This window comes from Budorcas taxicolor, chromosome 14 (assembly GCF_023091745.1).
Source record: "Budorcas taxicolor isolate Tak-1 chromosome 14, Takin1.1, whole genome shotgun sequence".
NCBI lineage: Eukaryota > Metazoa > Chordata > Mammalia > Artiodactyla > Bovidae > Budorcas > Budorcas taxicolor.
In genome coordinates, this window is record NC_068923.1 from 44,508,624 (window position 1) to 44,532,618 (window position 23,995).

General features: G+C 40.0%; 1 protein-coding gene across 1 annotated transcript; it reads right to left on the reverse strand.

The window, feature by feature from the left end:
• Positions 1-1,975: 1,975 nt before the first annotated feature.
• Positions 1,976-18,869, reverse strand: COPS5 (COP9 signalosome subunit 5). The gene is made up of 8 exons (XM_052651653.1): positions 18,596-18,869; positions 16,115-16,349; positions 14,878-15,006; positions 14,178-14,243; positions 13,605-13,690; positions 7,501-7,612; positions 3,867-4,015; positions 1,976-2,217 (listed from the first exon to the last, which is right to left on the reverse strand). The coding sequence occupies exons 1-8, from the start codon at positions 18,736-18,738 to the stop codon at positions 2,133-2,135; spliced, it is 1,005 nt and encodes a 334-aa protein (XP_052507613.1). The 5' UTR covers positions 18,739-18,869; the 3' UTR covers positions 1,976-2,132.
• Between the last annotated feature and the right edge of the window lie 5,126 nt (positions 18,870-23,995).

Here is a 23,995-nt window from a genome sequence, read left to right on the forward strand (position 1 = left end):
CTGACCTTTGTTATCAAAGTAATGTGTCTTTTTAATATGCTGTCTAGGTTGGTCATAGCTTTTCTTCCAAGGAGCAGTTCAGTTCAGTTCAGTTGCTCAGTTGTGTCCCACACTTTGTGACCCCATGAACCACAGCATGCCAGGCCTCCCTATCCATCACCAACTCCACCCAAACCCACGTCTATTGTGTTGGTGATGCTATCCAACCATCTCATCCTCCATTGTCCCCCTCTCCTCCTGCCCTCAATCTTTCCCAGCATCAAGGTCTTTTCAAATGAGTCAGCTCTTTGCCTCAGGTGGCTAAAGTATTGGAGTTTCAGCTTCAACATCAGTCCTTCCAATGAACACCCAGGACTGATCTCCTTTAGAATGGACCGGTTGGATCTCCTTGCATTCCAAGGGACTCTCAAGGGTGTTCTCCAACACCACAGTTCAAAGGCATCAATTCTTTGGTGCTCAGCTTTCTTCACAGTCCAACTATCACATCCATACATGACCACTGGAAAAACCACAGCCTTTACTAGATGGACCTTTGTTGGCAAAGTAATGTCTCTGCTTTTGAATATGCTGTCTAGGTTGGTCATAACTTTCCTTCCAAGGAGTAAGCATCTTTTAATTTCATGGCTGCAATCACCATCTGCAGTGATTTTAGAGCCCAGAAAAATAAAAGTCTGATACTGTTTCCCCATTTGCCATAAAGTGATGGAACTGGATGCTATGATCTTAGTTTTCTGAATGTTGAGCTTTAAGCCAACTTCTTCACTCTCCTCTTTCACTTTCATCAAGAGGCTCTTTAGTTCTTCACTTTCTGCCATAAGGGTGGTGTCATCTGCGTATCTGAGGTTATTGATATTTCTCCCAGAAACCTTGATTCCAGCTTGTACTTCCTCCAGCCTAGCATTTCTCATGATGTACTCTGCATATAAGTTAAATAAGCAGGGTGACAATATACAGCCTTGATGGACTCCTTTTCCTATTTGGAACCAGTCTGTTGTTCCATGCCCAGTTCTAACTGTTGCTTCTTGACCTGCATACAGATTTCTCAAGAGGCAGGTAAGGTGGTCTGGTATTCCCATCTCTCTAAGAATTTTCCAGTTTGTTGTGATCCACAGTCAAAGGTTTTGGCATAGTTCCCAGCCACTTTAATTCTCCCTTCACAGCAGTATACTTAGCTTCTTGTTAACTTAGCTTTAGACTCCATTGTTTAGAGAATTTACAAGGTCTACCTTGTTCAGAGTATCTCCAGAGAGTAAAACTGGGCCTCATTCAGTAAAGGCAGTTGGTGAATGTTTTAATGACTTAGATACCTGTGCTAGACTCTGTCTCAAATAACTTTTTTGACTTTCAGGAAAATAATTTATGGTGTGACTTGGTTAATGTTTTATAGGAACATAAAAATGTTATATTAAATTGTACTTTTACTAACAGATCAAAAGGTTTGCATGCACGCATGCTAAGTCACTTCAGTCGGGTCTGACTCTTTGCTACCCCATGAAGCATAGCCCATCAGGCTCCTCGGTCCATAGGATTCTCTAGCAAGAATACTGGAGTGGGTTGCCATGCCCTCCTCCAGGGGACCTTCCTGACCTGGGGACTAAACCTGTATCTCTTACATCTCCTGCATTGGGAGGCTGGTTCTTTACCACTAGCGCCACCTGGGAAGCCCCCAAAACAGCCTATAGCACCCCGTATTCCCAGGCAGACTCCCATCCACATACTAACCAGGCCCAACCCTGCTTAGCTTCGGAGATCAGGTGTGTTCTGGGTGGTATGGCCATAGGTAAAGAAGGCTTAGGCAAACTGAAACTGGCTCTGATAGTACAGCAAGTGAAATGCTGAAATCCTTTGACTAATTTAAACAGGCAAGACTCTTTTAAAACAGAAAAGTTCTAATATTTCTTTCCCTCATATTTTAGAACATTAAAGGATACTACAAAAATAATGTAAACCCTCCCACGAAACAACAAAAGAACAATTTCATTTTAAAGAATTTTATTATAGGATGTTAATATTTAGGACACCTTCAGAGCACCTTATTCTTCTAATCAGATTTTTGGTAACTGGTTTTAAAGTGTTACTTGAGTATTTCTCCTCATACTGGCTTTCAGGCAAAAGTACTACTTGGTGCTTGTTTAAGAGATGTTAATTTGATTAAACAGTTTATCCTTAATAACCTGAGACATCAATCCATGGATAGCTTCTATGGTAGTTTTACAGCTAGAAAGAAAAAACAGATCACATAATGTCATAAAAACTGAGAACTGTTTCAAACATGCAACTTGCATGACCCCCACCCCCCCACAATGCCATCCTTGCACCCCTAGTAATGATTCTGGTCCTATTCATACTCTGCAAAACATACTGTATACCATACCAATCTACAGTTTACTCTCTATAGTATACCATAGTGATTTTTAGCCTTCTGCATGTATTTTGATTGTTTCCTACTTACTAAATTTTCCCAAAAGAATGACAATGTAAATATCCGATAAAATTCAAAAGTTATTTTATTATTTGTGAAAAGGTTTGGGAAAAGTTCTATTTTAGAAGGTTACTGAAGTTATTTATAATTCAGAAATATAGACTGATTCCAATATTACACTAAAATCTGCTTTTCTTGTTGTTCATTAGTTGGAATTGTTTTTAAAAATAATTTTAATGAACCTTGTGCTTTTTTCTCCTGAAGTAATCAGAGACATCCTTCAAACAACACAAAGGTAAAATCAGATGAGTGGATGAAGGACTTAGATTTTAGAACTGATAAAAAAAAAAACAACAACCCACCAATATTCAGAAAAGATGCAATTCTTGTAAAATTACCCCCCAAAGGAAAATTCTCTACTATTGTACTACTATTCTTCTCCTTCCTACTTTTCTTCCTAGTTACATTCCCACAGTGACATTTTTGCTTCGTAAGAAATTGAGATATAAATGCAGATAAAAGTATAAATCAGACACATATAAAGATAGATGAGCAAAATGACATATTCAGAACAAGTATCAAAAGTAAGCCCTAACGTCAAAGAAAAATATGATTTTTATCCAGGCTGCTACCTCTATACCTTTTATTACTCACAGAGAAGAAATAAATGAGGTCATTCTAACCCAAGATAGCTTCTATTCCAACACATTTAGGCCTTCCGTTTCTCTTTTCTTTCCTATCAACTAATTTAGTTCTTCTCAAAATGGATACCAAGATAGTGATTTATATAGATGTCAACATAGTCTTCCTTTCCTCTCTATCCCTGTCATATTAAAATTCAAATTTTTGTGAAAGTGAATATTACATTAGTCCTCCCAATTCTGTATGCATCTGAAGGATCACGTAATTATTTCATGTTATCTCCAGTTTGTTCTTAACAAATTCTTCACTGAGATTTGAGATACTAAATTACTGTATAAAGGATTATTTCAGAAAAACAGAGAGATAACAATCATTTCTCTGATATTTAGGCCTTAAAACTTTATAAAAATTTGAAATTTGATAAACTTAAATCCTAATTTAATCCTTCACAAAAGGATTATATTAGAATAGATTAGGACATCTTTTTGCAAAGTTTTGCTTTGGTTTTCGTTTAAAGACCCAGCAATGGACTGGTTTTCTTTCTTATACTTGATGGCTGAAGCTGGAAAAGGTGAAAGAGAGTTTTTCACAACATCACCTGGACCCAGAAGCCTTTAATATTCTTACCTACTGTCTCCTAAATTTTCAAAGTTAAAACCTGCATCTGACAACCTTAAAGGTCCAAGTAAGTTAACATTTAGGTACCACTGTAAGTTATAGGTTGAACTGCAAGGAATTTGAATCCTGTTATTTACAAATCTTGAGGAAAAAAAGTTAGGGGTAGGAATAGATTTGCTCTCACCTGTCTCGTGTAGCTTTGGCAAGTTTGTCTTCTGACTTTCGGTCATGTGTTTCTAAACCCAACATGAAACTTCCTCGTCCCAGCTGGGCTTCTGACTGTTCTAATTTTTCAGACAAATCAAAGACCTGACCGGTGGTATAGTCTGCATTCTATGGGGAAAATGATATTGTATCAATATACTAGTCTTTCATGTAAAAAAATATACATATGTAAATTTTCTTCCATATAGAATATTTCATTTACAAATAATTCTACTATGAAATCTAAGTGGATATCAGTGAAGTAAGAAGTCAAACATACTTGCAAAAACTGATTCCAAAGCTCAAGCAGTTGAAGTATAGAAATTTTTCCCTTTTATAGTTTAAAGATTAAATTTGGAATTGTCTTTTTTGACTGCTTAAATCTAATAATTTGTTATTATGAGAGGCTCTGAAGTACATAGATTTGAGTCCAGATTGTGGTCCTCCTGCAGATTAGCTGGGAGGCCTTGGGAGAGGTCCTTTACTTTTCTATGCCTTACAGTCTTCCTGTGAAAAAGGGGGAGGTGGGTGATAATTTCTACCTTAAAGCTATTGTGAGTTACGTATACAAAGCTTGTAGGACTGTTGATGACACCTAGCAAAAGCTTAACAATTGTTAGCTAATTTTGTTAGTTTTTCATGTTGAACTTCCAGAGTTAGTACTTATGACACATTTAAAAAATTACATTTGTTTTAGCTTTTCTAATTGCCAAATTAATAGTTATACAGAAAATCTGGAAAATGTAGAGCAGTGTATATATATATATATATATATATATATATATATATATATAAATAAATAAATATAAGAAAATACCTACCATCCCCTCCACCTAGCTATAACCACAATTTTTTTTTAGAGTATTGCTATATACTCACATGAGCTTCCCAGGAGGTGCTACTGGTAAAGAACCCCCCTGCCAATATAGGAGACTTAAGAAACATGGGTTTGATCCCTGGGTTGGAAAGATCCCCTGGAGGAGGGCATGGCAACCCACTCCAGTATTCTTGCCTGCAGAATCCCATGGACAGAGGAGCCTAGTGGGCTATATACAGTCCAGAGTCACAAAAAGTCAGCACATGCACACCCATATTTGGTAAACTGAAATATTCTATATTGCTGATATTTCATACATTTTAAAAACCAAAAGTTTAATAATTACATATGTACACTTAAGTGTAATATTTTTTAAAAGTTTCTCCTGGAATATCTTTATGTTCTATTTGCTCAGTCTGTAAGATACTGTAAAGGCAGTACAGTTCAGTCACAAGACATTTTAAAAACATTAGCTGTCATCATAGTTACTACAAAAAGCCCTTTAAAATGCTACCAACTTTCCAGTGATTTTTACAAACTTATGATAATTTTTTAAACATGCAATTATATTCACTTTGTCTGTATCTAAATGGTTTAGGTCACCAATACATCCTTCCTCAACGGATTTGGAAAAAACCCTAATGTTTGTAGATCATTTCACACCTAGAAGATTTAGCTGCAGATATAAAAATGTGGGATGGCAGAAACAGTTATACTATTAAAATGAAAAAAGAAACCAATTACATTTCAAACAGAGAACACTAATATAAATCAAAATGTAACTTTTTTCTGGTAGCTTTTAGATTACATGCTTTAGCTGTAAAGGGAAAGAGATGACATACATTTATTTACATATTTTTTTCTTAGAATGATATAATGTACTAGGTATTAAACTACACAAAAAAAGGAGGAAATATAATTTAACCTTTTCTTGATTATTAATGTCCTCAGTATATGCAGTGTTGGAATACAGGGACAGCCACAGGCTGAGTAAGTAGAGCTGGCTGCTTTTGTACAAAGGTTCAGACAGCTCCAGTGTCACTGCTTCCTGCCCATGCCATTATGTGTCACTTCTGGCTGCTATCAGCATACTTGCCTCTAAGGAAACATGACACATGAGGCATTTAGCAGTGCTAGATACATAGAAAACATTTAATAAATGTTTGCTATTATGATCACTCTCCCTCTTTCTAATTTACTGTTTCTGACTGTTGAGGACAAGAAATAAGAAAAAAAATCATAGTAAATTCATAGTAAATATGCTCAAGTGAGGTTTTTACCCATGAGTACAATGAATCAAATGAGCAAAACATAATTTATTGAGGCTTTATTATATGCCTGCTGCTGCCGCCAAGTTGCTTCAGTCGTGTCTGACTCTGTGCGACCCTATAGACGGCAGCCCACCAGGCTCCCCTGTCCCTGGGATTCTCCAGGCAAGAACACTGGAGTGGGTTGCCATTTCCTTCTCTGATGCATGAAAGTGAAAAGTGAAAGCAAAGTCACTCAGTCGTGTCCAACTCTTTGCCACCCCATGGACTGCAGCCTACCAGGCTCCTCTGTCCATGGGATTTTCCAGGCAAGAGTACTGGAGTGGGGTGCCATTGCCTTATTATATGCCTGCTGCTGCTGCTGCTAAGTCGCTTCAGTCGTGTCCGACTCTGTGCGACCCTTAGTACTTTGCTAATTACTATACATATATTTCATATAATTCTCAGTGTACTTAACAACGTGGGTATTATTATCATTGGGCCCAAGAAAGGCTCAGACACATTAAATAATGCTGTGAAGGTCACACCCAGCTAGTAAAATGACATACTTGTTTCTGAACTGAGTTTATCTTATTCCAAATTTAGTGGTTCTAACCACTATGCTATACTGTACTATATGAAGTGGCTTACTTAAAAAAGATCTAGATAGAAGTTTCTGTCCTCTTCTAGGTATTAGATTTTAATGATATATTGGAAAATATTGACTTTTTCTTTCTCTTTTTTTCGGTAGTAGCAGCAATCTGCTTGCTATAAGGTAGTGATATTCTGATTTCTTTGGGGGACATTCTTAGTCCAAGTGCTCTGGAGAGTTTCTTTTACTCCAGCCCAGCAGTAAAGCAGTGATGCACTTGCCTTGGCTCAACTACTCATGGTGTTCATTCCCTTGGCCCAGAGCAGGTTTAAGGTTAGGCATGTGACCTATAAAACTCAGAGACACAGTGAGGCTTTGCCTGGGAATATGTTGAGTGGTGTGTATGTGTCTGTGTATGTGTGTGTTATGTATCTTGATCTTTTCTTTTGAGTGTGGAATTGGGAGGTCTAAGCTAATACTGCCATCTTGATTTCACATGAAGTCTGAAACTGAAACCAACTGACCTGAAATCAAAGCTGAGAAAGGAAGACCAAGACCTCATAATATTGTCTGAATGCAAACTCAGGCTGTGCCTGAAGTCAACCCTCCTCCTGGTACTCTTGGACTTTGCAGCTTACATGATTCTCTTTTTTGTTTTAGCCAGGTTGGTTGGGTCTCCTGTCACTTGTAACTAGAGTCCTACCTGAGACACACAACAAAGAACACTATTGGCATTTTTCTCTAAGTCAGAGGTAGATCTCACCCTCATCTGGACTCAATAGTACACAATACAGATCCTAGCTTGGCCTAATATTCCAATCCACTTCTGGTCATGCAGAATCTGCCCCCAAGCCCACCATCTTGGCAAAGTCAGTCTTTCCATGAAAAAGAGTTTCAGACATTAAACTTATATAGATTGATAAAATTCAGACACATTCCTTGCAAGCATGGTACTTACCGTAAGCAAGCTAGAGGAACTCAGCGTATTCACCCAGTATTTATTCCACAAAAGCTCAAGCAATTTCCGATCCAAAGAGGATTTGAAATATGAGACTTCTAAGGCATAGTATCTAATGAAACAAAACCACAAATCTAGTAAGTAAAAAGCATTCAACCACATCACATAAAGGTTACGGCCAAATTTAAGTTAATTATATTTTATATCCAAATAGTCATGCTTTAATTTTTTCCAACAGAAAAACAGGTAAACCTGGTTTTCTTACTCTTCAGGGGGGTGGTTGCAATTCAGTTAAGAAAATATTCTCAAGTTATATTTCTCCCCTCTGTAAAGCCCAGAAATTCTCAGAAATTAATAACTAATCAAAAATTTTGAATGACATGTACATACCCATGCCACTGACTTCATAAATTTCAGCCAACAGTAATGAACTCACTCTTTCCAAGGATAGCTATTACTTTTGTTCAGTTCAGTTCAGTTGCTCAGTCGTGTCCGACTCTTTGCGACCCCATGAATCGCAGCACGCCAGGCCTCCCTGTCCATCACCAACTCCCAGAGTTCACCCATACTCATGTGCATCAAGTCGGTGATGCCATCCAGCCATCTCATCCTCTGTCGTCCCCTTTTCCTCCTGCCCCCAATCCCTCCCAGCATCAGAGTCTTTTCCAATGAGTCAACTCTTCTCATGAAGTGGCCAAAGTACTGGAATTTCAGCTTTAGCATCATTCCTTCCAAAGAACACCCAGGGCTGATCTCCTTTAGAATGGACTGGTTGGATCTCCTTGCAGTCCAAGGGACTCTCAAGAGTCTTCTCCAACACCACAGTTCAAAAGCATCAATTCTTCGGTCCTTAGCTTTCTTCACAGTCCAACTCTCACATCCATACATGACTACTGGAAAAGCCACAGCCTTGACTAGACGGACCTTTGTTGGCAAAGTAATGTCTCTGCTTTTAAATATGCTGTCTAGGTTGGTCATAACTTCCAAGGAGTAAGCGTCTTTTAATTTCATGGCTGCAATCACCATCTGCAGTGATTTTGGAGCCCCCAAAAATAAAGTCTGACACTGTTTCCACTGTTTCTCCATCTATTTGCCATGAAGTGATGGGGCCAGATGCCATGATCTTCGTTTTCTGAATGTTGAGCTTTAAGCCAACTTTTTCACTCTCCTCTTTCACTTTCATCAAGAGGCTTTTTAGTTCCTTTTCACCTTCTGCCATAAGGGTGGTGTCATCTGCATATCTGAGATTATTGATATTTCTTCTGGCAATCTTGATTCCAGCTTGTGCTTCTTCCAGCCCAGTGTTTCTCATGATGTACTCTGCATATAAGTTAAATAAGCAAGTTGACAATATACAGCCTTGATGTACTCCTTTTCCTATTTGGAACCAGTCTGTTATTCCATGTCCAGTTCTAACTGTTGCTTCCTGACCTGCATATAGGTTTTTCAAGAGGCAGGTCAGATGGTCTGGTATTCCCATCTCTTTCAGAATTTTCTACAGTTTATTGTGATCCACACAGTCAAAGGCTTTGGCATAGTCAATAAAGCAGAAATAGATGTTTTTCTGGAACTCTCTTGCTTTTTCGATGATCCAGCGGATGTTAGCAATTTGATCTCTGGTTCCTCTACCTTTTCTAAAATCAGCTTGAACATCTGGAAGTTCACGGTTCACGTATTGCTGAAGCCTGGCTTGGAGAACTTTGAGCATTACTTTACTAGCGTGTGAGATGAATACAACTGTGCGGTAGTTTGAACATTCTTTGGCATTGCCTTTCTTTGGGATTGGAATGAAAACTGACCTTTTCCAGTTCTGTGGCCACTGCTGAGTTTTCCAAATTTGCTGGCATATTGAGTGCAGCACTTTCACAGCATCACCAGGCTTTTAAAAATACCAAAAATTACATGTGGAGTCTTGATTCCTCCCTTTCTAATCCCCTAAACAGGAACAACTGCTTTTTGGAAAACCAAAACTTTGAGGTTGGTCATTAAAGCATATGAAAGAATTTATAAAGGTGCCTAATTTATAATCAAGGGAAATTTGGTTAAATGTCTGAAAAACTTATTTTTTTAAAAGTAATAAATACTTAAACATGTCACTATGTTACAAAGAAACATAAGGGACTTCTTCACCTTAAGGAGCTTACCATTTTCATGGGACACGTGGGATGAATCCATGAAAAGTTATAAATATAATGATATATATTGAATAACAGTAAGTGATGCTATGCTGCTAAGTCACATCAGTCATGTCCGACTCTGTGCGACCCCATAGACGGCAGCCCACCAGGCTCCCCCGTCCTTGGGATTCTCCAGGCAAGAACACTGGAGTGGGTTGCCATTTCCTTCTCTAATGCATGAAAGTGAAAAGTGAAAGTGAAGTCGCTCAGTCGTTTCTGACTCTTAGCGACCCCATGGACTGCAGCCTACCAGGCTCCTCCATCCATGGGATTTCCCAGGCAAGAGTACTGGAGCCGGGTGCCATTGCCTTCTCCGAAGTGATGCTATAGTGCATATTTAAAATTAATCATCTGCCAATTAAATGTTAGTGATAATGAGTACTGTTAGTATAGACAGAACAGCCTGAGAGGCTCCAGGGAAAATGCAGGAATTCGAGTAACCCTAACATGAGTTTATAGTGTGGCTATGTTAAGAGCAAGGAGGAAGCATTAGGAAGAGATCCCTAACTCACAAAAAGGAAAGTCATGAAAGGAGCAAGAAGTTAATCAGTCTGCCTGGACAGTTTAGTGGGAGCAGAAGGATTTTGTAAGGGAAATCTAGAAAGCTATGTTGGGGTCTAGCTAGCAGAGGACATAACATAAAAGGCTAAGAAGTTATCTTCTAGGTACTTGGGACTCATGGAAGGTGTCTGAGCAGATCAGCGACATAGCCATTTATATCAGTGTTTGAGAAAGCCGGCTGTGGTAAGATGTGTCAGAGGAGAAATGGGAAGCAGGGAGACCACAAAGGATGCTAGTGCAGTGGAGCAGATGTCAGGAGAAAAAGGCCTCACTTTCAGGCTAGTGGTGTCGAAGATAAAGGGACAGGGACATATAAGAAATGTGTGATCTTTCAATTCAGGAGTGAAGAAATTTAAAAAGAGTAAGAATTTAAAGACAATTCTCAGTAAGGGCTTTATAAATAAGATACCCCTGCATATGTGTAGATGAAAAAGACAAAGCTATAGTGAAATGTGGAAGTGGGATGTGGAAACAGTGTATTTCTTGAGCACTTATTATGTCCTGGCACTTTATATAGATTCTCATTTAATCTTCCCTACAACCACAAAAGGAAAGATTTATTATTCCCATTCTATGCAGAAGAAACAACTCTAGAGTAAAGACTTGTTCAACACCACAGAAAGGGGCAGCAAAAGGATATGGTATTATATCTGTTATCAAAACCTCATGGTCTAATTTATTGTTATATCCAGAGTATAGACATTTCAGACATTGTTTAAGAAGTGAAGCCCCAGGAGTTGAGGCAGTTAGGTATGGGGAGAGGAGGCAGGGGTTCAGGTGGAAAGGTCAGTTTTAGAAATGACACGTTGTACCTCTGATACTTGAGGGGAAAGAGAGGATGAGTAGAGCAAAAGATGTAGATTATAAAGGATGGAAAATAAGGGAGCTCAAACTGGGGGGTCTAGAATAGACTTTTATGTTTTAAAATTTGTGGATCACCTTAATGTTATTACTGTCTTAATTCCGTAGGCTGATGCATTGAAATTTTTTGGTCTAATATTAGCTGAGTTGAAAGCAAGAGTAGCAGAGTTGAAAGCAAGAAGAATATTCAGAATTACTTGTGGAGCTAAATCCTCATCTTCTGTACAGGAAGTCAATAATAGATACTGCCTAGAAACTGAAAATCAAGAAGTAGCACTATCAGCATGCTGTTTGAAGTTAATGGGGTAAATACTTAAATGGAGCATAACTATAAAGTTTAAGTGATTCCCTCTGGGGGTGGGGGAAAGGGAATGTTATTTTCATAGAACCAGTGCCTCTTTAAACTATATGCTTATATAACATTGATAACATACAAGCTAATTTAAAAAATCTGTTGTGTCCTATTTTTACTAAGGCTCTTCAAAGTTAAATATATTTAATATCTGTATTAGATTCTATGTTGAAAATGAACTTTGGCTTATGATCTAGAATTTAAAATAGGAAAGAAAAAAGATCAGTGTAAACTAAAAATTATAGCTCGTCAAATGATTTAGGAAATGATCTATAATGAGTCTGCTCTTAACTTGGCACTATGTTTCACTGAAGATCTGAAATAAAAATAAGCAACTTATTTGCCCTATTAAAAAAGTTTACTCTTTATTTAGGAACTGGTCCTAAGGAAGAGAGTACCTTTGAACATCCTGCTTATTCCAGGTTCAGAATTCTAGGCTCTAGCAATGCAGGTAGTTAGAAAGTAGCAATTCCTCTTAGAGAGGCTCATTTCTCAGAAAAAAACAGGAAATGCAGGTTTGTTTGGGTACAGAAAGCACAGTATGCCTCATGGTCTTCTTTTCTTTCAAAAGCTGCTGCCGGTGATGAGAAGTGGAGTAGGTATTAAAGGTATAAGCTTTTGAAACTGCAACTCAATATAAATGAAAAAAATTGACTGTTAACTCTGAAAGTGAAAGTATTACAGCAAAGGTGTAGAGCAAATTAAGTGATTTAATTACAAACCTCTCATTGAAAAATAAAAACCTGTTTTTCCAAAAGTATGCCAAGGATGACTGAAAATCAGACATATTTAAAAATTAAATTCTAGAAATTCTGGTATTTTCTAGGAATTATAAACAGAAAAATAAGAGCAGTAGTAGCACTTGAGTAGTAAAGCATTCCTTGAAGTTAGGATAGGAGGTGTGGAGAAAGGGACAGTAGTAATCAGGCAAAACATTTTTTTTTAGGGGGGGTGCCCAGACTTCTATGTGCCATGCCCTATTTTAATTGTTAGGATATAGCAGTGAATTGATTTTTCTCTCATGAAGTTCACATTCTAATGAGGTCAATAACAAGGAAGCAAAAACATATCAGATGGTCACAAGTGCTAAGAAGAAAAATGAAGCAGGGAAAGGTAACAGTGACTAGAAAGTGCTAATTGGAATAGGGTGATCAAGGAACATTCTCTGTTAAGGTGACCCTTAAACAGACACTGAAATAGTGAGTCACATGGAAATAAGGAAGAATGTTTCAGGCAGAAGGATTAGCAAGTGCAAAGGCCCCAAGGCAGGAGCCGGCCTAGTACATCTGATAAACCATAATGAGGCCACTATGGCTAGAATAGACAGAGCAAAGGCTTAGTGACAAGAAGTAGAGTCACTGAGATGGACTCAGAACGATTGTGGGGGCCAGTCTACATAGGGTTGTGTGGTCCATGGTAAGCACTAACTATAGATCTTATTCTTAATGAGACAGGAAATTACTCTGAGAAGGATGAACATGATCAGACTTACATTTTAACAGAATCTGTTTGGCTGACCAAAGACCTTTAAGGGGTGGGGTGAAGTGCAGAAGCAAGAAGACTAGCTAGAAGGCTAGTGCTCTCATTTAAGTTCCAGATGGCTGTGGCCTGGGTCAAGGTGATAGTAAGAGAGGTGATATATTTAGAAGGTGGAGAAAATTGTCTTCACTGGTTTACCGATTTTAAAAATTGAGATGTAATTCACATAGCATGAAATTCACTGTTTTAAAGGAGTATACAATTAAGTAGTCTTTAGTATGACTTCTTTAACTCTTGAAGTAAAAATGTTTAGGGAGAACTTTTGCTATGTGGAAACTGGGTACATTGAGGGCTGTAGAAATTGCTAGCGTCAGGCTGGCCCTGCATACAGCTTCCTTCAACTTTTACTTTCATTAACAGGCCAAGTGTCTCATACATTGATAAAATGTATATAGATGGGTGACAGGCAAATAACATGTTAGATTAAAACAACTGTTAATAAAGATTCAAACATTATCCTGTATTTATATATTCTTACTATTATTTTAAAAGGTATTATGAAATGCATTTCATCTGAATTTTTTTCTCATCTGTAAAATTAGGGGCTTGGTCTGGATGATCTCTGAGGTTTCTTAGGATGATTCTGGCATCAGATACATTTTAAAATGACTTACTGTTTGCAGTGTACACCAAAGTCTTCTATTTTATTAAGTGGGATGGTCTGGTACTCAGAAGGTCCTTCATCTGGAGGCTTATAGCCCTAAACAAAAATGAAGAAAATAGAAGACTTAAACACAACAGAGGAAAAACATGTTTTCTATGTGACTTTCTATTTACAGAAACATTTCTTTGGGGGAGCCAATTACTGAACGTAAACGCCTAATTAAAAAAAAGTATATTGCTTATACTCTTCCTCAACCCCATTTGGTGGCTGAAGGCTAGATTTGGCTTAAGATTAATTTTTTTTGTCCTTAGGTGATATTTAGTTGTGCTCATATCTATTTCAGATTGCAGTAGATAGTAGATGGCCATGACACACAAATCCTTATTAACAAAAGAACATTGCTTTTCTAGTAGAATTAACAACATGCAGCACAAATGTATTACCTTTTTGCTAAAGACAATTTGTGGTAGTTGGGCTTGTATTTTGTAAATACCGTTAAATTGTTAACTATAACACATGTTTAAAAATAAACTAAATATTTAAAAATTGAAAAACTATAAGAACTTGGAATTTTTCAAATTACCTTTGGATATGTCCTGAAGGCTCCAAGATTCACTTTCCCTGCAGATATTGTTCTTGTTGGGTCAATCTACAAGAAAGATATATTTAATATCTGCTGACTTATTTTTTTAAACATTATAAGCCTAGAAATACATATGTACATATAACACTATAGGCACACACACATAGTTAAAAGTAACCAATAGGGAAAAAAATAACCAAACTGGAAAATCACAGAAGTGAACAAAATGGTTAAATACAGAAATCTCATCATTAATTTAGAGATTAGATCTAGTTATTATACTATTTTAAGAGTATTAATTAAAGATTTGCTTATCTTTCAGAAGTCTTTTTAAACAGATGAACAATTTCTACCTTCCTTAGGGTAACCTGAATTGCATCTAAAATACTTTAAGCATAGCAAGAGCTGTTCTAGCAATTCCTCATTTAATCAATTCATTCAACATCGACCAAATGCCCACTGTGTGCAGGGAACTGAGACACAGGTGCTGTGTACATTCTCATCTAACAGAGGGTGGGAAAAGACGCAGAGAAGTTATGTAACTTGTTCAGAGTCCCAGCTACAAAGAAGTGGAATTTAGATTCAAACCTAGGCTGGCACCAGAGCCTTGCTCTTTACCATACTGTTTTTGTTTCCCTGTATACCTGCTTTAGTAAATCTTCATGAAAATTAATTAGCAACTGATTGTAAAAATACTTACTACCACTGCTACAAATGGTTCCTGGAACTGCTGATTGAGCATCTGAGTACTAACATCAATTCCAGAAAGCCAGCAGCCATAGCCAGGGTGGCTATGATACCAGCCAATTGCATTTTCAAGGCGGCCAACCTAACAAATGAAGAGAGCAAAGGAGCTTGAGGTTCCTGTTTAATCTTAGAGATGCTTGTGATTTGTCTATTTATACAGCCCTACAGTTAAATAACAGTATGCAGAATAGTTACAGCATATGGTGGCTCAGAGGTTAAAGTGTCTGCCTGGAATGCAGGAGACCCGGGTTCGATCCCTGGGTTGGGAAGATCCCCTGGAGAAGGAAATGGCAACCCACTCCAGTACTCTTGCCTGGAGAATCCCATGGAGGGAGGAGCCTGGTAGGCTACAGTCCATGGGGTCACAAAGAGTTGGACACGACTGAGCGACTTCACTCACTATGGTGCTTTCAAAAAAAATTTTTTTAGATAATACATGCTCAAGGCACAAAATTAATAAGATACATGTACAATAAGGTCATTCAGTCTCCTTCCCACCTCTTTCCCCTCAACTAGTTTCTCAACCCAGATGTTACTGTCATAGGCTTACACACCTGTCTTCCAGAGTTACTCTCTGCATATAGAATATATTCTTTGCACATATGTAGGTTAATGAAAATACACAATGGCATACCACCAATAGTATTCTACACTTTGCTTTTTCACTCAACAAAATATTCTGGGATTTGTTTCACATAAATAAACATAAATAGCTATCTTTTAGTTTTAAAGGCTGGCTGGCAGTTCATTGTGTGGGATATAAATCAGCTTGATATCCAGTTACATTTAGGTTGTTTTCAATTTTTTGGTTTTAAACACACATAATGAATGTGAGAATTAAAACTTCTTTTAAAAACTCAGATATAGTTTATATATATATAATACATATAGATATTCATTCAGATGTACAACATAATGTTTCAATATATGTATATACTGTGACATGATCACAATAAGTACAGTTAACATCTGACCCACATGCAGTTACAAATTTTTTTTTCCTTGTGATGAGACCTTTTAAGATCTACTCTCGAGAATTTTTAAAAATCCATGCTAATCTCATATATGTTACATATAGTTGAGAATAACTTAAAATATAAACTCTAATGTAGGAGGATAGTTTTAAGTTTAGAAACTCAAAAATAACTATGAGACTCTTAACTCTTAATTTTAGGGAACAGCGTTTTTACCTGTTTAGCATTTTCTATGTATGCAGCCATGTACTCATACGCAGCAGCCTGAGCGTTCACTCGCGTTTCAGTGCCCTCTACTGGCAAAGCAAAGCTGTCCATAATGATCATGGTCTCACCATCCACCTTGCCCAGCATCAAGCCCATCACTTCCAAGTTGCCTCCTGATCTGGCATGCATCACCATTTTCAGTAGAGCCAATGCTGAGATTTTGCAGTACTTAAAGTAATGGTGACTACAAAACAAAGGCATGGTGTAATTAACTTTCTTATATAAGTACAATTGTAAGACAGTTTTTGTAGTTTTTGTGGAGATTAACAAATAAGTATTGAAGCAATTTACACTGATGGAATGGGGAAAAAGCATATATATAGAATGAAGGAAAGAAAAACAAAGTATAAAAGGAGAGAGTTCCTGAAGGGGGATGGAAATGATAAACATAATCCTGCAAATTACTTCCCATTGGGCGAAGGGAAAAGTATGAAATAATTTTAAAATACGCTATTTGAGTAGACAGAAGGGAATTAATTACACGACCATTTCAATAGACTTTTTCTCCATTAATTTCAGAATCACCAAATCTAGGTTTCTGACCCTGGTTGGTCAATTTTGCCTCATTATTCTCCCACTTAACCTTCCACGCCTAACAGTTAAGAATGTGGGCTCTGACATCCATCTACCTAGGTTTGAACCCTTTTACTGCCATATCCTGGCTGTAACCTTCAGACAGACACTTAATGTCTGTGCCTGTTCACAGAGTTGTTGTTTGGAGGAAATGAGTAAAACAATGTACATAAAGTGCTTGGCTTAGTGCCTGACACACACAAAACTTTTTAAGTGCTAGCTGCATTATTAACCTATCTTTTATAGTACTCTAAGAGAACAATGTGTTGAGGGTTGTAGCTTCTCTCTGTGGTATCAGTCTAAAAATGGGAAATGTAGCCTTAAAATCTTTAGTCCTACTGTGATCAGTATTTCAGTTTGTCATCTGTGTATGTGACTAAACTACTGTTGAATAAAATTACACTTCAGTCTCATTGATGTAGCCGAAGACAGCAAGGATGACTGTAACTGGAGATACAATCACAGTGAGGCTGATAATTTAAAATATTCAATAGGCTATATCAATCTAAGTATGCAGCCTGCTACAGAAATAGCAGACAACCAGGCAAAATAACCAGTCTGTAAGAGTGTCAGTGTCTTTGAGAAGTCTTTTTAAAATGTCTGCCCACAGATTTCAATCACAGCTGAAAAATATAGAGACCTGTCCTTGGGAGTCAAGACATGAATTAAAATCTTCACTCTGTTGGGGAAAAAAGTCCATTATTGTGCTTCTGTTACATACATTCTAGACTCTTTTTTTATACATGACCTCATCTATATAACATCACCAACAGATAGGTCTTTTTTCTCTTTTACAGATAAAAAAAGATAAGTAAATTTCAACTATTTAGTTATAGTTGTGAGATTTGATTTTTGGTCTTAACTGTTGTTCACTAAAGAATTCATTGCTTCCATCTAATTATGAAGTAAGTTATTTACTGTATTTGCTTGTTTTCATATATGCAGAAAAGGAATAAAAATATAGTATTGTGTTGTCATAAAGATTTAGTGACATATGGAAATTCCTAGCTCAAAACTCAGCCTGTAGTAAGTACTAAGTAAACACTGCTGAATCTGAATACCCACAGTTAAAGCTTGCCTTGTAAAAAGCTGTGAGATAGATGAAATATGGTTTTTGTTGTTGACCACCGCTTTCCTGTCTATCCATTAGAGAGACTGTGTGATCTTTCTACTCTTTCCATACAATATCTGCTGTCAGGAAAGGATAAATACTGCTGCAAAGAAACCTTGACCTGTCATCACTCCCAGGGACATATGTGTTTTGCTAAGGGGCAAAAAACCTTAAGCTCTGTTGATATAATTTACAGCTTCTGTAGAAAAAATGGTGGAGTAAACATTGTGGGAGACTGAGTAGAGCCTCTTTGTTGTTTCTGAAATAATTATCAGCAATCAAGAAGCAATTATAGATCTAAAACATTACAGACTAAAAAAAACTGGCTCATAATTATTTTAGAGAGCCTTGGATTGACTCACTATCTGAAGATAGCTGTAGTCCTAGTCTGAAATCAGCTGAAGATCCCAACAAAGTGTATATCGATACACAAAGTTCAAGGCAGAGTGTGGAGTATCTCTAACAATACGGGGGGGCTGAGAAGTGAAAGCCCAAACTACCGCTGTCGTTTTCCACTTCCATTCTCCCAAGGCAAACGAGACAGAAAGGGGGAATCAAGCAAGCCCCAGTGGAGGGTCTTACGCTTTATTTGCGGGGATTAAAAGGTAAAATAAAATTTCTTAGGCGATTCCTCTTTCTCCTTGCTGCAGAGGGAAAGACAAGCTCTCCCAACTCCTACTGCCCCCTGGGTCTCTTAAACTCCCGCCACCCCTCCCTCCCCTGCGTTTCGCCAGGGACCTCCTCACTCCTTAGTCCAGGGCTTCGCCGCCAGGATTTCTTGCTGCTGTTTCTTGTCGTATTTGTAGATTTCATCGACACTCTGGGCTTCCTGCATGTTGTTGGCTAGCTCCCACGTTTTCTGGGCCATGCCACTCCCGGAAGCCGCCATCACCGAGGAATCAGATAAGCTGTCGCGTCCGCAATCGAGACGCAACTTTATCTCGCTGGGTTTTCGGGCGTGGGCTCCGGACCCACCCCACCGCAGGTGCAAACTCACACTAGGCTCTCGGGGCAGCCATGACACCCAGCACCGGAGGTGAAGTTGGTACGGACCATCCACAGGATGGCGGGGGTGCTTGGGGGACGCGGCTATATACACAGCGGTTATACAATAGTTAAGAGGCAGAGTCGTCGTCTCATTACTGAAAAGAGAACTTATTATCTTTGAAAATTATATGTGTGAAACAGGACGAAAACAGTAATTACCTAGGGAATGGTATAGCCTTCTGCACCGGAAGAAGGGCATGTAACGTTATGCCAGAAACTGGAATTGACCCTACTTGATCGTTCTGCGCAGGTTCGGCTTCCGCCATATTAAAAATGGGGATACTTAAAGTTGCGACGGGGCAGAGAACTGTTTTTACTCTTGCCTGGACAATCCCATGGACGGAGGAGCCTGGTAGGCTGCAGTCCATGGGGTCGCAAAGAGTCGGACGCGACTGAGCGACTTCACTTTCACTTTTCACTTTCATGCATTGGAGAAGGAAATGGCAACCCACTCCAGTGTTCTTGCCCGGAAAATCCCAGGGACGGGGGAGCCTGGTGGGCTGCTGTCTATGGGGTCGCACAGAGTCTGACACGATTGTAGCGACTTAGCAGCAGCAGCAGCAGCAGCAGCAGCAGCAGCAGATACTCTTAAGATTGTTGAAAGCCGAAAAAAAAAAAAAAGATGTCTATGGAAAAGTTGACATAGTAGTTCTGAATGCCGCTTTTGAGAAAATGATAACATGGCATCCTAGTTTACTTCCAGATGAATCATTGCACATGCGTAAAGCCCTTTGACTTGTAGTGGTTTGGCGCTAAACTTTCCTAGAGGGCCGTTCTCCAGCGTCCCAAGGTGGCCATGGAAACTCGTGGATGGGCTATTACCGTGCCTTTTGGCGCGTTTGTAAAAATTAACATCAATACGAGCTATTAGTGTTTTGCAAGTGTCCAGTACCCACTTCTTGAAACAGTTTAATCTACATTATACTGTGGAACCACTTCTGTCCCCTAAGCCGAATTAATCTAGGGGGAATATGTTGTCATCTAAGGGTTAATACAGTGTGTAATTATTTCATTTATTTGCTTGTTTTAGGTATCCTTCTTCTCCTATCCCCCCATTCCACACTAGATTCTAAGTTCCAAAACACAGGGACCGGGTTTCTATTCCTTGTTTTATCCCTACTACCTACCACAGATGCTCAGTGTTTATATTACTGGGAAAAATAAAGGCGGGGCGGGGGGAGACTTTCACCTCTGCAACTTCAACTTTTAGTTACCTTGAAACTTTGCATAAGTGGTCAGCGTTGCCTGAAGTGCTTTCCCCTTACTTTTCTGACTGGGAGCTCATATTAATATTTAAAAAGAGAGCTCAAAGATCTCTACCATGGAGTCATTCTCAACTTTTTTTCAGTCATCTTCCTTCCACGACGTCTCTAAATGTCTGTAGGTGCTTCTGTAGCTGTTACACATTGAAATAACGTATTTGTTTACTTGGAAGTTTTTCTTTTCACTGTAAGCGGGTGCTCTCTGCTCTGGGTTGTATCCTCCACTCCTAGAAAGGTGTGTGACATTTAGTTAAGACAAATATATAGGAATTACAGAATCCACAGCCCCGCCTGCGGTTTTGACATTTCTTTCAAACCCTCATACAAGGTGACATCAGATAAAGGACCCTTAGCCCCACTGGCCTGGGAAGCTAGAAATCTCTTTTCTAGTGGTGATGTATGGCCACTAAGTATTCGGCTGAACTTATTTGAAATTAGTAATAAAGCCTAGGACAAAACGTTGACCAGACTCCTGAGGGAGCAATAGTGCCCGGAGAGGTGTGCCAACAGTTTTTCTCTACCAACCCTGCCTTTTCCCCCGTCTAACCCCTCCAGGCTCCCCCCACCCATCTCGGCCAGGCTCTGAACAGAGGCCAGCTAGGGCTTGGAAGGTTTAAAGTGGGCAGAATCAGTTTAGCCTGGGAAAGTGGCTCCCGCAGTTGAACAGGCTCAGGCGGAGTCCCAGCCCAGATACGGGCGAGCCCTGCGAACCGCCGGGCGTCCATGCGGCCTCCGGGGCGGCAGGGGGCGCCCTCGGCCGCGAGCCTCTGCCCCGCGGCCGTAGTGGGGTGGGGCCACGCCAGGGCCGTTGGCGAAGGGCGGGCGGAGGGTTCGGCCCGAGAGGCGGAGCCCGGGCGGCTTGTCACGCCGTTCCCGCGCTGGGCGGTCGCCGTCGCTTCTTCGGACCGCGGCATAGAGCCTAGCTAGAACGCTGTGCTGTTCCCCGACGCCAGACCGCTTACCTGAGTAAGCGTCCGTCGGCCGCGGTGGGGAGCGGGCCTGTCAGGGTGTGGCCGGGCTTGAGGTTCGCGGGGCTGGGTTCGCGGCTGAGGGCCTCGCTGGGGACCGAGGTCCTGGGGTTACCTGGGTTGGGGTGGGGTTCCCTGCGTACTGGGGTCTCGTGGCCGCCGGGCTGGGGGGAGTCTAGCAGCTTCGGGCCCCGGGGTCCCGGACCTCTCGGGTCTCGCTGCAGCGTGGCTGGGGGCGGTGCTCGGTGCCCGGGTTGCCCTGTGCGTGAGGGTCTCGCAGCCGGGGCGGTGCCTTGGTTACGCGGTCTGGACTCCAGGCCGCAGCTCCCACCGCCGCCGCCCCGGGTGCTGTTGAGACCCGGTTGCCTGACAACGCGTTGACGCTTCCCGAGGAGACTGCCACCCACGGCGCCGGCGCCCGGAGGCCAGCTGCGCCTCGGTTCTCGTGCCGCCGCTCTCCGCGGCTCGCCAGTGCCTGTCGAAGCACCATTCCTTTCACTCGGGGCTGGTTAATGGTTAACGTTTATCGAGTGTTTGTGTCCCAGCGCTGTTTCTCAGTGCTTTGCAAGTAAAATTGGATTCCCACAGCCCTGTGGGTCGGCGCTATTATTAGCCAGTTTTTCCCGGGCTCCTTGAGCTTGAATCTGTTGTTTCTAATTGCCTTGATTTTAGGATAGTTACCTGCGATTGGAATCACGTTTGCAGTAACTTAGCACTGGGATTCATCCTTTGAGAGAAGCTGGGTCTCAAGATTATAGGATGAAGTTTAGCTTGGGTTTCTGGGAAGACTAATTTCTATAGTAAACCACTACCTTGATTCCAAACACCTTGGGAAATGCAGGAGTCTAATAGTAACCAATATGAGTTTGTAAAAAGCCAGTTATCCTCACAGACGGTGTTCAACTTTATATGAAAGAATGGCTTTTCATATTCATAAGCAAAAAGGAATCCTATGGTAACCCATAAAATGTTGCTTTCTTTTCTGCATATTTCTTCTTGCTAGGAGTGCACTGATTTTCTGATGGTTAAGTGTATGCTGAAGTGCTCCCCAGGGATGAAATTTTGAGTCTTCCTCGCACGTGGTGCTAGTGGTAAAGAACCCCTCCTGCCAGTGCAGGCCTAAGAGAGGAGGGTTTGGTCCCTGTTTTGGGAAGATCCCCTGGAGGAGGGCTTGGCAACCCACTCCAGCATTCTTGCCTGGAGAACCCCATGGACAGAGGATCCTGGAGGTCTACAGTCCATAGGGTCGCACAGAGTCGGACACAACTGAAGTAACTTAGCACCCAGGCACGCAGTACAGATAACCTGGTGAAAGGGAGCAGGTGGTTTTAGATAGGATAAATTGAAAAAGGGTGTTTTCATTGAATGGATCTGGTTGTGCCTTCCACGCACCCACCCACCCACACCCACACCCACGCATAATGATGGATTGCTTAGAATGAGTTCCTCTAGGATTGCTTTTTCCCTCTAGTTTTTTCTTTAAATTAAACCTCCAGTTTTGAGTCACTTAGTTGGCTGTTGCATCAGATGTTTCTTTGGTTTCACAGGTTGTCTTCTAGTGATGGCAGATGGGAGCAGCACAGCTCCAGGTGCTCTGTTGCTAATACCTATACTATGAAATAACATCTCCCCCAACCCCCATTGGAGAATCATTTAAGAGTTCTTTGGACTTCATCTCAAAAGTAGCCAGAAAATTCAAGTGACAGGTTAACCCAGAAAATCTTTTGCAGTTAGTGAAATTAGGGTATAACTAAGAACATTCAGAATACCACACACACAGTTCAGGTGATGCTGGGTAGTGATGGGACAGCAGTGATTGTAGAATGAAAGTAATTAGCATGCACATTCTCTGTTGGGGAAGACTAGGAGAAACAGGTGGTCAGCCTAGAAAAACATTTCTCTGTGGATCTCCTATGATATCAGTGTGTCTTGGGTTTAACTTTGAAATAAATTTAAAAATTTGGGGAAAAGGGCGCTTTGAGTACAGCATTTCTCAAATGAAGTTTTTAGACTTAACCTGATTAACTGTTACAGACTTTGAGCAGATTGCAGATTAGCCTTTAACATCTTTCTGACTTAACTTCTGACTGCTTTCCTGAGTGGGAGACAAAAGTGTTTGAATAAATGTTTTGGAAGTTTTGCATAATCAAAAGTTTATCTAATTTATGTTACTGTTCTTAGCATTAATGATGTATTATTAACAGTTACTAACAGACTTGGTTGTGCCTTTATAAATTTGTGTGCTCTTTCTATCCTAATCCTCAGTTTCCTTTCTCTTTCCAGTAACGTGGTATTTACTTCTTAGAAATATTTAGAGAGATTTGTCAAAGTTTAGATACACTCTTGGAAGTTATTCATGTGGATGTCATCTGCCAGAAGGAAAAGATTTAGCACCTGGAAAGATCTTCACATGGATAGGAAATGAAAAACATTGTCTTGGTTCAGCTCAGAACTCCTTTTATCTTCTAAGGCTTTTTCACAGGCTCCCTCCTGCACCCCACACCCATATATAATCACTCCTCGCTATTCTGTTCTCTTGCACTAGGGTCTCTTTTTTCCTGACAACCTCTTCTTTTATAGCTTTAAAAATCATTTGAAAAACTACTAACCCTTTTTTACTAACATGGACTCTGCTCTGAATTCCAGACGTATTCAGATTGTTTTCTTGATACCACTGTTGGATCCTTTATGGATGGGTACCTCACATCAACCCTAGTCTGGCTAGACTGAGCCAGTGTGGCAGGAGACATAATGTCCCCAAATTTGAGGGCAAGGATCATATAGTACACTTTTCATTCCCCTAGCATCTAGAACAGTGTCCTCCTTTGGGGTCGGAGTTACTTTCCCTTCCTAATACTCCCACAGAAGT